Consider the following 14,967-nt stretch of genomic DNA (forward strand, 5'->3'; position numbering starts at 1 on the left):
GTTTGCTTTAGGTAGGGTTCCTACCAAAACAGATCCTGTTGGCACAGAGGTTGTGTTCGTAAGCTTTGGCTCTGACTTAAAAAAAAATTAAAACTCCCCACACCAAGCATCCTTGGCTCTCTGGCTCCCCATTCTCTGTAGTGCATCTCAACACTGGACACAGAGAGCCTGAGGAGCCTTCAGCTGCTCCTGAAACAGTGCCTTTCAGACCTCAGCTGGCCTTCAAGGGCATGAATAAGTTTGGAACCTTCTGCTGGTTCATTTTTAATTTTCGCCTCTGAGCATGGCACAAGGCCAGAAAAGCACTCAGAGGAGCTTCCCTCAAATGCCCTTGCAAACCTTGCAAAATGACGACCCACTGTCCATCAGATGACACTACAGGGAGGTGGGGCAAGCCAGACTGGCAGGATGCAACAGCTTGATCATTCAGGTCCTACTGCCAGGGACCACTGGGCAAAAGGGAAGCTATGGTTTAGGGGCTGGGAGCTTCTCTAGGGGTAACAGGAAAGGGAAGTGTGAAGGGAATATGCTTCTACGACCCTTCCTCTGCTGTGCTATTAAAGTCATCTTCCTTCCTGCGCTTGAACTAACAAGCACTGAAAATGCTTGGAAGAGGGAGGAGGGAGTCATTCCCAGAGGAGACATTATGTAGAAGTTCACAGGACCATTTATTAGGTCCTATGGAGTATTTACTTTTTAAAAGCTCTGCCAGGGGAAGGAAATCTGAAGCTTCAAGCTCTTGAAGTAGATTTGGGGGAAAGGCCCCATTGGACCTGAACAACAGGTATGCCCCCATCTCTTGGCTGCATACCCCAATGGCAGTTAGGGGATTTTAATCCCCTCTGTTGGCTAGGTCTGATGGGCTAAGTAGCTCCCAGTAGGGTCTCCATCTGTGCTCACCTCGGCACACACACTTAGCTCTGTGACAGCTGATTCTAAGCCCTAGTCTGCTTTTCCTACTTCAAAATGGCAGATTCCTAAAGTGTTGTGGAATAGTATCATCCAAATGGTGCTATTTTAATGATGGCCAGAGAGGGCAGTTCTGAATAACCATGACCCCAGACCTACTACAGTAGCAGATCCTATTGTCACCGTGCTTTGTCAATCATGAAATACTTTGGGAGATGGAAAGGAGTAGCTAAAGAAAGAAAGAAACAAACAAACAAACAGACCCTGAAAATTTGTTGGGTGATGGAACGGAGTACAGAGATGGAGATACTGGTCAGGCAACAGGCCCCCAAACTCAGAGACACAAAAAAGTGAACATCCTCAAAGCATAGAATGTGTTCAGCTTTTTACCTGAATGATTCTACCTTTCTGAGTCCCCCCAGTCCATTCTGTTCAAGGGACCAGTGTTTTGAAGATTTTACTTCCCTTTGTTCAAAATGAAGGAAACACATTCTGCTAATGACCAAGCCTCTTCTATGAGTAGTGACGCATATTGGAAGGTGGCTGTAGTTTGCTGTGGTTCAGGTCTTCGTGGGGGAATGAGTGAATGAACTGCTCTGGTTAGATCCATGCCCTATCTCATGTCCTAGAAAGTTAATGTCTCCCAAAGCACCCAGAATATGTCTAAGAAATAATGAAGAAATAACTTGAGTGTCAGAAAAATAGGGTCTGAATTTTAACTTTATTCCCAGGATGAGGATAAGAGTATATGAAAAAGCTACCTTTCCCACCTTCCAGTGCAAAGCTAGACAGAAAACCAGGAAGAGCAGGGCAGGCTCTGCAGCTGGGAGTGGCATCGAACCTTAGGTTTGGGGGCACCTACATGTTTGGAGGAAAGAGTGCTGAGTTGAGGACAAGAAATCCTGAATTCTGGATGGGCTTTCATCCAGTGGTGGGACTACAGTCAACTCTCTGTGCCTTAGTTTTCTTTCTCTGTAAGACAGTTCAGGCCATTTCTCCTCTCATTCTCACAAGATGATAGAATGCAATGATAGACTGGAAAGTTCGTGGAGAAGAATAAACTAATATATACATCTATATATATAAATAACATGGGTTTTCTTTTTTAAAAGTGAGACTCAATGTTACAAATTATTTAAGCCTCTCTGCTGGACCCATCCTTCAGGGAAAAAAACAGCTATGAGAAAAAGATGGACAAGAAAATACTGTTAAGGCTCCAGGGGCTTATGATGCTTTATAATTGGGCTCTACATTTTAGTTGTCTGCAAGCAGAAACTAAATTTGAGAGAGACACAGCCTTAGGATCCATATAGCAGAGAGATTCTGCAGGGAATCTTTATTCATTAATTCTTTTTTAATTTAAATAGCTTCTTTTCTCTAAAGAATTAAGTCTAGACATCCTCAAACCAGAGGAGAAGAACTAGATCAACCCTGAGAAAGAGGTGCTGCCTATTCCCATGAGTGCTAAGGGTCCATGATGCATGGAGATCGGAGATCAGAGCACACAGAGGGCAAGGAGGCAGCCATGATGATTTAAAGAGAAACTGCTTCACATCTCCATCCTTTATTCCATTACATCCATCTCTCTCATGACTCTGGTCTTAGCAACTAGGGGTCAATGCTCATGGCCAACAGTCAAACCCCACAAATAAATGCTGCCTGATGCTACTTGATAAAAATGAGGGAAGAAAAGGCCTGTACGTGTCTCAGCACTGTTCCCTCTGGTATTATCTTACACCAAAGCACAGAGAAAGCTCCATGACTCAGAGAACAGGGGCCCATCCAGGAGGCACTCTTTCCCCCAACTCCAGGCATCACGGACTCATTCAGAAATTGGGGGAAGGGTTCAGAGAGATGTGGAAAATGTCATGCTGGTTCATGCACATGTCCCTCCCAGCTTCGGTCTCTTAGGCTGGAATCACAGGAGGGCAGAGGCTAGCCACCCCCACTGTTCCTGACCGGCTTTGGATAAACAGGAATAGATCGGTCATCATCCATGATTTTACCTGGAGTCTTCACGAACTGCTTCTTCTGGCCTGTCAAAAAGCAAGTGCAGGTTTGGATGGCGGGGAACAAAGTTGACGAGGAGGCTGAACACTGCATGAAGAGAGGACCAAGCCAATGAGAGAGCAACGGCAGCAACAGAAAACCAAACAAACCCTGCAACAGACCTGATGGGGGATGAGTCGCTGGACGTGGATGAGGTGGGCATAGGGCTGGATGGCGCCGAGAACATGGGCCAAGATGGCGAGAGGGGTGAAGTTGGGCTTGGATTCGGGGGGCTGCAAGACAGAACAATCAGAAAACTCGTCAGCACAGAGGGAAACCACAATGGGGGCATGAGGTTCATGGGAGACCAAATGATGGGGATCTGGAGCAGACGAGGAGCACTGAAACCCGGCTGTGTTGTCAGTGCCAAGTCACATTTCTCCAGACCAGACCTCGGTATATTCCAAGTAGCGCCTCTTCTGCAATTCCTTGGAGTATTAAGGAGTCTCTCTGCCCTGCAGAACAGCTGCTTTCTAGGTCACAGGAGCTTTTCAATGGTGTGCCTTGCCCACTGGTGGAAGACGCCCTGGGCCCATGTGTGTGAGCTCCCACTCATACCCTAGCACCAGCCCATGTGGAACAGGGCTAGTTTCTAAGAGGCCTTCAGGTTCCACTGCTGTGTGAGTGTTTTTAAAATTGGATCTCAGCAAAAATGACCATTTTTCTGGGCCACATGGGCCATTCAGCCAGAAAACAATTTCCTGTTTACATTTTTAACTAAACGGGCTGTGTGCCATTGGAGACTCAGAGAAGCAGTGCATCAGAAATACGATAGCGGATGAGGGATGGGTCTGGACACACACCTCTCAGGAGAGGGCACACATTACCCGCAGCATTGCGGTTCCCCTGAGGTTTGCTTTCCAGGGCTGCCCTTTCTCTTTTCATGGATTTTGGGCATTGTGACGCTCTAAGAAAAAGCCCCACAGGGAAGGCAATGAAAAAATGAGGAAGTGAAATCTTCAATCTGTCATTTTGTTCTTTGATGGGTAGCTGATCAAAAGTTTGCAGGGGAAAGGTTAAAATTACTCACTGAAATACAGCTTGTGACTTTTAACTGGTCACGCTAGCCCTTTGACTTATTTCTACAAATTACACAAACAAACATCTTAGCAACTCCATAAAATCACATTAAATCACAGATAGTGGGAAGACCAATGACTGAGAAAACAATGTGGAAATCACCCAGCCACAACACCCCCTGCAGTCCTGAGCCTCAGCCGACTGCTGGAATGTTTGATCCAAGCACTTTATCGGGGGGAAAATGACAGCAATCCAATTCCAATGCAACAGACGTTCTAAACATAGTGGGATTTAGCAAGAATGCATAAATGTTCTACTTAATGGGCCATTCTCAATTCAGACACGAGACCCAATAATGGTCCTAATTACCTATGGTTGTAACATACATTCTCATGGAAATATATAGTAAAAACCTATCACATGAGTTCACCAGAAATCCACAGACTAAATGAATGAAACACTTATTTAATGCCATTATGTACATTATATTTCTAGAACATAAATTCTATAAGGGCAACGATTTTTATCCACTTTGTTTACTGATCTATCTCCAATGCCTAAAATAGTGCCTGTAAGTATTCAAGAAATAATTACTGAGTAAATTAATAAATCTCATTTAACTTTCCCAACAAGCCAAGACACACAAAACAAATGTGGAAACTTGGGGCCAATTTGAGGCTTGCCTCTAAGTGACAGGGCCGAGGTTCAGAGCCCGTTCCCCTGGTCCTCAGCCCTGGGCTCTGGTCACCACAGTGTCCTATCTCTAGGGTAGCAGGACTGGCTCTATTCCTTTATGCTGTGCCAAGCTTCCTTATAGCCCCGGTCACAGCACTAGAAGCCTTCTTAACCACTGATTTACGAGTTTCCTTTAGATCCCTGCCACATTTGCAAAGGAAAATGGGAATGTAGCAACAGACAGATTCAGTAAGACTCAACACATTGTAAATTCCCCAATCCTGCCTCCAATCCTCTGTCTGGTAGATTCACAAAGCAGATGGAATTCATATAATATAAGAGATTAAACTCTAAAAATATGGATTTTTTCTCTTTTTCTCAAATAATCCAGCAAAAAGCTACTGAGCATACAATATGTTCAAACACAATAAATGGAAAACAATTTAGCATTTGCCAAGGTCCCTAACCTCAAGAGTTCCCAATCTGTTTAACAAGATCGGACTGACCAAAAAACAACTATAACATAAGACAGTAAGATTTGGCAGCTGAGGGATAAGTTTCTCTCTTATTAGTTGAATACCTGCTCCTGCTTGACTCTGTCTCGAGTCCTGAGAGAGAGTGCTGCCTCATTTTAACTGTGCAGTCCTCACTTTCTTCTATAACTGCTGCTGGTGAGCAAGACCTTGCTTTCTCAGGCCTCTCCCCACAACACTCCCTTCTCAATAATGACCTAGCAGGCAAGGCCTGGCCATGACTTCCAAACTGCAATCCAGCCCAGGAACCCGAACTCTGACCAGGGAAAATTTGCAAGTTCAAGAGAGCAAGCAGCCCAGGCCAAGAGGCCTGAACTCATCTGCTCCTCTGGTCAGTGGTCAGCACACGACAATTTAAAAGTCCTTAGGACTTTTTGTTTGTTTGTATTCTTTTTTTCTTTTTATTGGCTTTTATAAGTACAAAACACCTCCAGCTTCCAATCTCATTTGTACAAGAATCATGCCTTTGGCTAAAGGCATAGCTGGGGACATACTCTATGAATACAATGTGGGCTCTGAATGTTTTTTCATATCCATGCCTATCAAAGTGGTTCTTGGCCAGTAGTATGTGGCTGAAATTATCTGGGGGTACAGTTAGAATTCCAAGGTATTTGAAACCATTATAAGAACTTACTCTTCAATCTCCATGTCAATTATTGTAGTACTGACTGTCATTTTTAACAACTAATAAAATTTCATTTGTTTGCTTGTTTTACTCATAGCAGTGACATTTATTTGCTATAAAATGACCACAATTTAAAATTTGTGACGACTATATTTTAGTGTAACAATAAAATGCACACTCCACAGTACTCTGATTTTTTAAACTGCTGGAATTATGCTTTTTACTCATTTGTGCTCAGAATCATGTCAATAAAACTCATGATCAGCAATACTATAGAACGTGTATTATTTATTTAATGATGGATGTCTATAGCAAAAGAATGACAATAATATATAACTATTATTCCAAGAAGCAAGGAATACATTTTATTTTAATTGTGATACAACTCAGAGAACATATAGGTGGGAAATAAGATCACACAGATGATGCTAATGGCCCAAGACTGTATAATCTTTCATTTCCCTTCAGTTCCAAAGTGTCTGAAAAATGACAACAGCAGACAACAACAACAAAAACTCTCCCTTAAAAAAACCTAAAACAAAACACACAAACAATAAAGGTCAGTTTGCTACTGGCTCTGAAGCTGCTATCAAATTCTCACTTTCCCTAAGGAGGCGAAAGATAACAAATGACTGAGGTTAGGATAGGAGAAAGTAATTTTGTAACTACAGTCTTAGCAGATGACCCCCAAGGCCTCTCTACCATCCTCAGAGTAAGGCTGTGAGTATCTGAGCTGAATGCCCCAGCACATTTTTCATTCCTGGGGTTCTGCCCGTGCCCTACCCCCCTCCCCGCCCCCTTTAAAGGCCCAGCTACAACAACAACAACGAGAGCTTAAACTTTAGCATGAAATGAATATTTGCTGTTTTAGTTTAGATTCAACTGGAAGGCTTATAATAGTTTAGTCTGCTGGTCCACAGTGTCCTCAAAAGGAGTCATACAGTCCCAGTCAGTCCTGTTGACATTCTCTGGACAGTGAAGAAAGAATGGTGTAGGAAGATAAGGCTCAAAGGCCTGGCAGCATGTTGGGTTGTGGCCAATAGTTCAAGTACAGTGTGTGGCATTATCATCAGCTTGACACCCTTCTGTGGTGACTCACTTGAATGATGGAACGTCTGGTATACCAGCCAGGGCATGCCTGCCTTACTATGGACAGTGCTGCCCCAGCAGGCTCCCAATCTCATCATGCATGTGGCAGACCCAGGCTAGTCTCCACTCTATGGCTTTTAAAACCAGGTGCAAGATGAGCAGTAAGCTGACCATTAAGAAGAAAGCTAATCTTTGAAGATTCTGATACTCAAAATTATAGATGGCCTTGTAGAAAACTAGAAAATACCAAAAAGCAAGAAAAAGCAATATAATCATAATTTATAACCACTGATAATCATTATTAATATCTTGGCATATCTTCTCATTTTAGGAGGAATAAAACTACATAGTAGCCTGTTTTTTTCTTCCACTTATTAAAGCATTTTTTAATATCATTAAATAGCCTTTGCTATCACATTCTTAAAATGGCTAAAGAGGTATTTTATGATATGGTATATACCCCGATTTATGCAACCTTTCTCTTACTGTGTATATTCAGATTATTATGTCCCTTTAGCTATCATAAAGAGTGGTGCAACTTGCATCCTTGTTGAGGATCACTGAATGTACTTGTTTCCTTAGCATAAATTCCTGGAAGTTAAATTAGTGGGTCAAAGGCTAGGAGTCCTTTTTAAGGGTATTGATACATCCTAGCAAATAGCTTTGCAGAATGGTTCTCCTGAACTGCATTCCCACCAACAATTTCTGGAGGCTGTCCCTTCCCTCTCATCGTCACCCGAGCAGCAGGAGGCATCACTAAAAAAAAAAAATAGACTTCTTTTTTCTTTTCTTTTTTTTTTTCCCATTGGGCTCTACTCTTTCCGAGCACTTCTATTGATGTAAAAATGAATACAATTCCCTTCTCTTGTTCTGTTTCCATCTGGAAGCAATGTTTAATTTTCCAAAGGGCATTCTGCCAAGAAGGTAGTATAGGGAAGGACACAAGCAGGTAGACAGAGAAGACAATGTAAACCTGGAGAGTTAGAGTCCTTGTCAAATGGTGTGGCTGACCCAAGGGAAAGTGGGAGTGACAGATGGTTAGTCTATTCCCGGACTCTTAAAGATAGGACGAACTAGGAGGGATAAGGTATAGAAGAGTGTCCGGATAGTCTTCTGCCAGGTGTGTACTATGGAGAAGTCAAAAAACTAGCATTTGCTCCTCTCTGCCAGGCACTGGACTGTGATCTACAGCCCAGGTTCCCAGTCACATATGTTGGGCCTGGGCGAGGCCTGTGAGATCACTAGCCCAGGGCTGACCTTAATGTACCATCAGTCTTCTCTTCCCAATTAAGTACAGAATAGGAAGGTGCTATTAAATCCAAGGGGGATGCTTGTCTTTTCCCCCACCTCCTGCTCTTTCCTCCTATGAGAGATCAGAGAAAATTCCATGAAAACCAATAATGTCCCATTAAATCTAATCCCAAATCAGTGAATTCTTCTTCTTTGGAAAATATCCCTTTATATCTTGTTTTAAGGCACCCTTAAAAAGAAGGGATATCAAACCTCAGTCAAGGAAAGAGGGCCAAAAGGAAAACTGATAAAATGGATATTGGTGAATCCGAGCAAATGACACAAAAAATGATTTTAATTTGTTAAAAAACTGACCACATATTCTTCACATGGTGTCTGCTGAAGCTGAGTCAACACAGAAATCCTATATGTGTCCCAAACTAGTGAATTTTCAGTATGTGCTTCACAGTCTAACTAGAGGGAAAACACACATGCCCCTGAGCTGTATCATTCTGTGTTCTTTTGACTTTTACCAGTATGCATAGTATTTACAGATTCTTCCCCTCATCTAATATACTGCCTAATATATCTTAATGTGCATTTTTATCCTAATGTATTATCTATTTTAATGTGCATTTTCATCCTGTCAATGACAGTCCTGATTCTTATTTTAATGAGACAAAATGGTAAAATCCCCTTAAGGCCTTAGAAATTATAGGCAATCACTTTTAAGACAGTTTTTAAGTGATTTGCTTTTAAAATAGTTCAATTTATCTAGAGTGTAGTAGTTCCCTTTCCTTTCTGAAGTATAAATTTCAAACAAATTTTAAACTCGGATGGAGTATGCTGGGAATGGCAAATAATTCCATGATTTAAACAAAATTCAAAATCTTAGAATAGAGCATCTGTCATCCTTAAGGTTCTCCAAGTCAGTAATTTGAAACTTTTCATGTATAATAATGCAGAAATGGGAGGCAGAAGGGAAAACTCTGGATTGGAAGTAAAGATGACTGGACAACAGTTCCAGTTCAGTTGCTCAGTGTGCAGGGGAAAAAACCTTAACGGAAAGGACCAGCGAGGGTAAGAGGGCCAAATGCCTCCACTGTGCTTCATGGTGCAAAATACTGAATAAGCAGAGTATTCTTTTCTGTTAAATCTGAGGGTAGTCCCTCAGGCTTTTTCAATGCCACACTCTAGGTACATGAGAATTGGTTTTTATGTATTTACTCTCTTTCAACTGAAAAAATTTCACAGTTTATTGTTTATTTATTGAAGTTATTTGTAAAGAAAGGCTGAAGCATTTTGGGTCACTACAGAGAATGCATATGTTCACACTTGCTGTTTCAAAGATTTGAACAGTTGCTGAGAAATCACCAAACTTCCTTACTATCTTAAATTGAGTGCAGTACAATTGTCATTCCCTCTATAATGAAGACATGGCAAAAGCAAATGCAGTCACTGTAATTTAAAAAGAGAAGGAAAGCAATAGTGCTGCCAGGTTCAATCTTACTACTGTCCTGAGGCGTAACTTAAGGTCACCATTCTAATGCTAGGGATATTTAAACATTATTCTTAAAATACATCTGCAAGGAGGAAACTCTAACTACACCTCAGGGGATTGAGAGCGGGGAACTAGGTGGCATGGATTTAACATTCACTTTTTAATTTTATTTATACTGTTTTAATGTTTTTATCATGAGGCTATATTATTTTGTAATAGTGGAAAGCACTCTTCTATAAACGATGCTAGGATAATTGGATATCTGTATGGTAAAAGTAACACTTGATCTGTCCTTCATATCATACCTATTATACGATTTCCAGGTGGATTACAGATCCAAATGCTGAAGGCAAACAATAAAGGTTTTAGAAGAGAATAACTCTGGGAACTTGAGGTTGGAACATATCCAACAGAGCCTATAAAGCAGTAATCATAAGGATAATACAGATATACTCAACTACATTAAAATTAAGAATTTGTATTTATCAAAAGACAACATTAAAAGAGAGTAAAAAGGCAGCTTACAACATATAAATAAACAAAGGGCTTATAACCAGACTCAACAAAGAGTTCCTACTGATCAGTAAGAAACAGACAGACAACCAAGGAGGAGATGGCAAGCAACTTGAACAGGGACTTAAGAAGAGAAAATGCATCCAGATGCCTGGGTGGGTGAGTTGGTTAAGCACCTGTCTTTGGCTCAGGTCATGATCCCAGGATTCTGGGATCAAGTCCCACCTACATCAGGCTCCTTGTTCAGTGGGGAGCCTGCGCCTGCTTCTCCCTCTGCCTGCCGCTCCCCCTGCTTCTGTGTGCACTCGTGTATTCTCTCTCACGCTCTCTCTCTCTGACAAATAAATAAAATCTTTAAAAAAGAGAGAGAGAAAACGCAAAAAAAAAAAAAAAAAAAAAAAAAGCTTAACCTTAGTCCAAGAAATGTAGATTTAAACCATAATGAGGTAGTTTTTCACACATACCAGAGTGACTAAACAGCTAACACCAAATGCTGAAAACACCACGTGGTTGCAACATGTGGAATGTCAGAGCTCTACTATTTTACTGGAGGAGGGATGGAGACTGCCACACCCACTCTGGACAGTTTGGCTTCATCTGGCGAAGGTGAAGTGATCATCCTCTCTGATCCAGCAGTTCCATTCCCAGACATACTCCCTCCAGCATGGCATGCATGTGTGCCTCAGAAGAGATGCATAAGAATGTGCACAGCAAATTATTTGTAAAAGCAAGAACAAGAAAGCCGGAAGTTCAGCAAAAGAAGAATGGAGAATGACTTTTAGTATATTAATACAATAGTACACTCTACCATAATGAAAATAAATAAACTAATGACTAATTTTAAAAAATGAATGAAGGACTCTGAAAACCACTGAACAAAGGAAGCCAGACATAAGAAAACAAAAAATTGTGTTTTAAGGATGCATACAGGTGATCCTTATTATTTGCAGATGCTGTGTTTGTGAATTCATTTACTGGCTACAGTCTATTTGTAACGTCAGAATCAATACTCATGATGCTTTCATGGTCCCTCGTCGACACCCACCCGCAAAGCAATGCAACACCCGAGTCCCTCTAAAGCACCCAATGTGCACAATGCCAGCCGAGGCGGCACGAAGGGATTGTTGTTTCAGTTCTCCAGAGCTTCTAAGTACAAGAAGGCACGGATGTGCCTTATGTAGGAAACATGTGTTCAGTAAGATTTGTTCAGGTATGACTTACTGTGTTGTTGGCCATGCCTTCAATGGTAATGAATCAACAATATTAGACACCGTACACAGATCAGCTGACAAAAATGTGGTAAAGGGGTGCCTGGGTGCCTCAGTCATTAAGCATCTGCCTTTGGCTCGGGTCAGGATCCCAGAGTCCTGGGATCGCGTCCCGCATTGGACTCCTTGCTCACATTGGACTCCCTGCTCAGCGGGAAGCCTGCTTCTCCCTCTTCCACTCCCCCTGCTTGTGTTCCTTCTCTAGCTGTGTATCTCTCTGTCAAATAAATAAATAAAATCTTTTTAAAAAAGAAATGTGGTAAAGCCAGAGACTCTCAGGAGCATAACCCTGTACTTCCCCTAGGAGCAGTGGTTCAGTATTTGCTCATTCAATATTTGTATTGACTCTATTGAACATAACTACTGGACATAACAATGATCTGTATTTAAGAGACAAAAATGCAAATAAGAACATGGAAGTGATTACTGTAAATATCCAATCAGTGATTCCTTTTGTTGGGGGGAGAGGACTAAGAGAGGGAAGGAGAAAGCAAGAGATGCAGACACTTCTGGGGTCTTGGCAGGATTGTACTTCTTAACCTATGTGTAATCAGGTGGGTGTTTGTTAAATGATAACTTCTTAAACTGTACATTCATATTTCATGCCCTTTTGTATAATAAAAAACATGGGCAAACCTATCTTAAAACATACCGATAGACAGTAAGTAGATCAACATATTAACGGCATTCTCTGGATGACGACAGTAAAAGTAATTTTTATTTTTTGTGCTTTAAACTCTCTTCCACATTTCCTATAGTTAATCTGTTATGTTTATAACCAAAAAATAAATGTCACTAGTAAAAGCAATCTCCCTAATCATACAAGTGGCTACTTTTATTCTCTGGAGGAGGGATGTTTAATAGAGCCAAAGTGACAGTTCCACCTTTCTTGCACCAGTCTGTAGTATGGGTTGCGTAACACAATTGGCAGCTCCCAACTGTTCGTGCTGTTTCTCTTCTCTTTTCAGTCAAATACAATCAACAAATATTTACTGAGTACCTTCCATATACAAGAACTAATTTTCCCATCCTGCTCTCCTCACTGAGAAATGATGTTGGGTCCTCGAGAGACATTTTTATTTTGGTAAAGTTATTACAGTAAATCAACGGTGTCTTCCTTTCTCCCGAGCATGGGGAAGTCAAATAGGACAGTTCCAATGTCACATTTGAGTAAGCTAGACAAGATGTTAACAACACGGGCTGTAAGTCACTGGCCATCTGGCATACTTTTCTATAAGGTCTGCTTGCAGGGAATATTTCCTGTTTGGACAAGGGGGAGGAAGAGGAGGGAGAAGGATTTACTAAGAATCTCAGTGTCCACTGCTGAAAACAAAGGAGTATCTAAAATTAGCAGTGGTGGCCCAGGACACTTCAGCTTAAAAGTAAAGCCTAGGGAAAGGAGATTCCCTGAATAAAAAGGCTGAAATATTTCACTATGTTCGGAACTCTCAGCAATAGAAAAAGCACTTCTGCTAAGGATAATATTCAGGACGATTAAGTTAAATTTCTGCAAGCCTACAAATCCTTGGTCCGGATACCACAAAAGGCATGAGGCAGAGAGATAAGCAGAGATGAACTTTGGTGAAAAGGCCAACAGTCTGACTCTCTTTTTCTCCTCCCAAGCAAATAGCTGACTTCCCTCTAATTCTAGTGTTTATTCAATAGTCTAAACATGTGGAAAATTATTTCTGATTTGATTTCAACCCACACAAACATCTTCTCTACTCCATTTATTACCTTCTATGCCTGGTCTTGCTTCTTCAGTGTGACCATGCACAAAGCCTGCACCTTCCCCTGGACCACACTCTGTTTCTACAAAGGCTGGCTCAGGCTGCCCAACAAAGGAATGCAATCTCACTAGGCTTCGTGGTGATTTTTGCCCCTTGTTCATTTGTGTCTGAGTTGCTTATTGACTTGACTGGAAAAAACTTTAAATGATTTTCCAGCAAAGTCACCCTTTCCAGTGGAAAAAAAAGAGTTTTAACATCTGTGCATGAAAACAAACTGAAGGAAAATGATTTCTATATTCTGCTCTAGTTTTTATACTCTAAAACCAAAAACCCATTGAGAAGTCAAAGAAAATAGACACAGCAAAACACCATTAATTCTAATCTTACAAATATATATATTTGTAATTATATATATACATAAAATGCATTTTCAAATATGAGGCAGACACAAATTACTCTGCAGAATCTTTGGCAAATTTACAATGTAAGCAAGATGTTCAAGACAGATACTTAAGAGGACCGTTTGCAAATCTGATCCTGTCTACTCTTTGCTTAGAACACTTCAGTGTTTCCCCTTTCCTCCAAGGATGAAGACCAAGGCCATCTTACCTAAGACTACACAAAGACTGTCTAGCCTGATCTCTTTACCTTTTTACCATTCCAATCCATCCTACCTCATGTTGTAACTACATGAAACTCTTAAACTTACAGCTCAAATTTTGAATGAATAGCAATTTCCTTCTCATAAACTTCTGACTATCTATTGCACAAAGAATAAGGGAGAGGGAAAGATGTAGTTACACAGTTTATTCCTGGCCACTAGTTTTCCCCCTCCCTTTCTTCCGCTCCACAAGTGATATACTGCTCCGTCCTGTGGATGTCATTACAGGGGCAGGTGTGTGATCCAGGCTTGTTTGTCCAAGGGCCCCTTTCCTCTGGACACAGAAACTGGGTCAAGGATGGACATGCAACTGACCATAGTTCTTCCTTGTGTTCCAACATACGAATGTTCTTCTGGAAGCAAAAGCCATTGGCTTAGTGTGACCAGAGATCTTTTTTCCCATTACATGGCAAGCATCTGTCTGCAAATGAAGTTTGTTTGTTTGGTTTGTTTTTTTTTTTTTTAAAGGGAGGGAAGAAGAGCCAAGTAAAATAATAATTTGGGTTCCTGGGTCCAGTTGTGCTCGAGGTTAGATCCACCCTGAGATTTCCCCAAATTGTAAGTTTTTAACTTCCACTTTTTCCTTAGGCCAGTTGGGTTTCTGTCATTTGAAGGTCTTTCATAATACAGCCCCAATTGCTCTTCTTAATCCATCTTATTTGCTTTTATGCCCTCAGGGATTTCTGAGTCAGCAAGCGTTTTCTTAAAGGGTCATATAGTAAATATTGTAGACTCCCTGGACTGAGAGGCAAAACTGAGGGTATTAGGTAGTTACTTACATAACCATTTAAAATATAACAGCTGAACAATGTAAAAACCATTCGCATCTCATGAGCCACAAAACAAAAACAAAAACAAAAACAATAGACAGCTGGCTGGATGTGGCCCATGGGCCTTAGTTTTCCAACCCGCTGCGTTCTAGCCAGACAGGTTTATTTGTGCCACGGGGGTGCTTTCAGCTTTCCATCACCATGTTCTTTGCTGGTTCTTTGCTGTTCTTTGCTTTTCCCACCTGGACTGTCTCTTCTCTTGCCCCTAACTAATGCTCATCCACCAGTCAAAGCCCATGTTAGAGTTCAGTGTGAATTCTAACATGAGGCTTCTCTAGTTATCACAGTAAGTTCTATACTTCTCTGAATCCTCAAGCACTAGCCTTTCCCTTCT

General features: G+C 41.3%; 1 protein-coding gene across 5 annotated transcripts in view; it reads right to left on the reverse strand.

Annotated features, from left to right (window-relative positions):
• The window catches only part of ARHGAP26 (Rho GTPase activating protein 26), a 437,763-nt gene that overhangs the window by 12,797 nt on the left and 409,999 nt on the right, over nucleotides 1-14,967 (reverse strand). For 2 of the 5 annotated variants that reach the window (XM_080803878.1, XM_080803880.1), the window contains exon 21: nucleotides 3,081-3,191. In XM_080803878.1, coding sequence (XP_080660004.1) covers nucleotides 3,081-3,191 — 111 coding nt within the window. Of the gene's footprint in view, nucleotides 1-2,915; nucleotides 3,192-14,967 lie in introns of all 5 variants that reach the window. The other 3 variants (XM_080803876.1, XM_080803879.1, XM_080803877.1) reach the window with 2 other exon arrangements.

This window comes from Martes martes (genome assembly GCF_963455335.1).
Source record: "Martes martes genome assembly, chromosome: 5".
NCBI lineage: Eukaryota > Metazoa > Chordata > Mammalia > Carnivora > Mustelidae > Martes > Martes martes.